The following is a 3057-nucleotide window of genomic DNA, read 5'->3' on the forward strand; positions in this document are numbered from 1 at the left end:
TTGTGTCTTAAAGCACATCCACATTTGTTAATGGCTTTGTACTGCAATAGATACATAGGTGTGGCTAAGCACTTGATTTCTAGCTGAAAGACCGGTGGTTCAAACCCACCCAGAGCCTGTGGAAGACAGGCCTGGTATCTGCTTCTGAAAAGGCAAAGCCTTGAAAAACTCATGCGGCAGTTCTACTTAGTACACAAGGGGTTGACGTAAATTGGAATAGACTTGACAGCCACTAACAACAACAGCTGACAGAGGTGAACTCAAGACACTAGTGTTGACATTCAGGAACAAGCCCGGGCCCTAATCCTAACAGTTCAAGATTTAAAGGAGCTCTGTCATTATCTAGAAAGTTGTTCCTATGCCTATAGGTAGCCAAGCAGAGAAGACTGGGGGGACCATAGTTCAGTGATAAACGGTTCCTTCTGCAAAGAAACTCCACTCTTACTTTCCCTGAATAGCATTACCTAAAACAGTGATCCTTTCATTAGATATAGGCTGAATATCGGATGAGATTTATATGACCGCCTTAATAGCCTAAGGGGAAAAGATGTGTGTTAAGAAGTTGTCAGAATGTCCCAAGAGCTGGGACTGCTCCAACCAGCCATCCTGTTTGCTTCATTCACAGTGGACAGTGGACACTCCAAGTATAATGGTCCGGCCAGGTCCTGAAGCCATCACCACAGTCCTGAAACAGTTCACGTAAGAAAGGCCAAAGTCTCTCACAAGGAAAAGCTCTTCTTCCCAATGGAGCCTGCTGTTCCTTCAGTCGTGAATTGTAGGACATCAAAAATACCAGCTTGGCTGTATGGTAGTTTCACTCTGATTCAGGGTTCTTTCTCGAAGCCTCAGTTCGAGGCATTCCACAGTCAGGGGGTATGTATTCAGCTCAAACTTATTAGCAAACAGGCTCGGTGAGTTAATCAGCCACTTTAGGTCACCGTTTCCATAGATACAAATGCCATGTATGTAGTGGCCTGCAAAGAAGAGAACAGAGAACACAGTCAAAACATGTCAAATGGTGAAAGTTGCTGATTGTGAACCTGCAGAGCCAAACACTCAATGTCCGATGACTTGGTAGTTTTAGAACCGTGCCAAGAGCCAAATGAGATAGGATTGTGGTGGTGTGGCACTGTAGAATAATTACTGGACCACACGTGGTTCAAACCCACCAGCTGCTCCTCAGAAACCCTATACAGGGTCGCTGTGAGTCAGAACCAATTCCATGACACTTAGCAACAGTCCCAGCATAAGGAAGTTAAACTCTATCTCTATTTGGGAAGGCAAGAAACAGTGTTGTTGTTGTTAAGCGCTGTCAAGTCGATTCCGACCCATAGAGACCCGGTATAGGGTTTCCAAGGAGTGACTGGTGAGCTTGAACTGCCGACCTTGCGATTCAAACTACTTTGCAGTCTGACCCGTTAACCCACTGCGCAACACCAGGACTCCCATGTTGTTTTTGAGTGCCGTCGAGTCGATTCCAACCCATAGCGACCCTGTATAGGGTTTCTGAGGAGCAGCTGGTGAGCTTGAACCACCAACCTTGCAGTTCAAACAGCTTTGCAGTCTGGCGCATTAATCTCATAGTAAGGATCAATTTAATGCAAGGCAATCTACTTCCCACTTCACTGACACCAAGGGAATCCAATCCCAATCTGCTTAATTCTGTTCCATACTTCTTCCTCTGAGCCTCGCCACCTGACGCTAGGTTAGATCTCCCAAGTTAAAGGGCACACTCCTCCAGAATGCCTCGTTGGCCCAGGAATCCAGAGGCCAGCTGCAAGCATATGCGTACCCAAACCTCCCTCACTTTTGACCTCCTGGCTCCTACAACTCACCTGGGTTTGAATTCAGGAAGGCACTATACTTAGCGTAAAACCTGTTGCTGTCAAGTTGATTTTGACAACAGTAACACTTCAGGACAGAGCAGAGTTGCCCCACAGGGTTTCTAAGACTGTCGTCTTTACAGAAGTCACTGCCACATCTTGCCCTTCGAAGCAGCTGGTGGGCTTCAACTGCTGAGCTCTAGTTTAGAAGCCAGACACTTAGCCCACGGCATCACCAGGGCTCCTTATTACAGTTTCCTTGTCACACAAAGGATACACAGGGCAAGATCTGGGAGCGACTCCAACACAGTTCTTCCATGTCCCCAAAAGGAACATGTTACCCTTCCATGTCGAGTCCTGCTGTGACTCTGTAGGATCAGCACTGGTTTGAACCTCCAGGTTGGCAGATCAACTCCCCAGTCACTCCTCGGAAACCTTTTACAGGGTCACTATGGGTTGGAACCAATTCCACAGCGCTAAACAACAGCAATTATAAAGGGGAGTCCAGGTATGTCACTGTAGTGATAATGCACTGGACTGTAAGGTCGATGGTTCAAGCTCACCAGCCATTCCTTAAAAACCCTCTAAGGGTCACTGTGAGTCAGAACACACTCCATGGCACTTAATAATTATAGAGGGAGTCTCTGGGTTAAGCACTCAACTACTAGACTAAAGGCTAATGGATCAAAACTACCCAGAGACACCCTGGAAGGCAGACCAGGGAATCTGCCTCTAAAAGGTCACAGCCTTGAACACCATATGGAGCAGGTCTAGTCTGCACACATGGGGTCACTGTGAGGAGGAACCAATTGACGCAACAAACAACAACTATGTAAGCCATCTAAGATGCAACTAGTTTCTCCCTATGCCAGCAAAGAAGACGGAAGAAAAGGAAAAACTCGAGGAAACAATTAGTGCAAAGGACTAATGAGCCACATGGACTTCTGCCTCCAGGACCCTGAGGCTAGAACTAGATGGTGCCTGGTTACCAGCACCAACTGCTCAGAAACGGGATAGCATTAGAAGGTTTTGGATAAAGTGGGAAAAAATGTGGAACAAAACCCCAAATCATGAAAATGACCAGGTTTAGTGGTCACACAGAGACTGGTGAAAATCCCGAGAGTATGGTCCGTAGATGGAGTCCTGGTGTAGCACTGTAGGATGGATGAACTGCAAAGTCGGTGGTTCAAACTCACCAGCTCCAGCTGCTTTTCAGAAACCCCATACAGGGTCA

The 3057-nt window shown here is 46.8% G+C and overlaps 1 protein-coding gene across 1 annotated transcript in view; it reads right to left on the reverse strand.

The window, feature by feature from the left end:
• Nucleotides 1–783: 783 nt before the first annotated feature.
• Nucleotides 784–3057, reverse strand: part of GCNT2 (glucosaminyl (N-acetyl) transferase 2, I-branching enzyme (I blood group)) — a 50912-nt gene continuing 48638 nt past the window's right edge. The window contains exon 3 of the mRNA XM_006864093.1: nucleotides 784–974. Within this exon, the coding sequence (XP_006864155.1) occupies nucleotides 784–974 (191 nt within the window). The remainder of the gene's footprint in view (nucleotides 975–3057) is intronic.

The sequence above is a fragment of the Chrysochloris asiatica genome, unplaced genomic scaffold, assembly GCF_000296735.1.
Source record: "Chrysochloris asiatica unplaced genomic scaffold, ChrAsi1.0 scaffold00060, whole genome shotgun sequence".
Classification (NCBI taxonomy): domain Eukaryota; kingdom Metazoa; phylum Chordata; class Mammalia; order Afrosoricida; family Chrysochloridae; genus Chrysochloris; species Chrysochloris asiatica.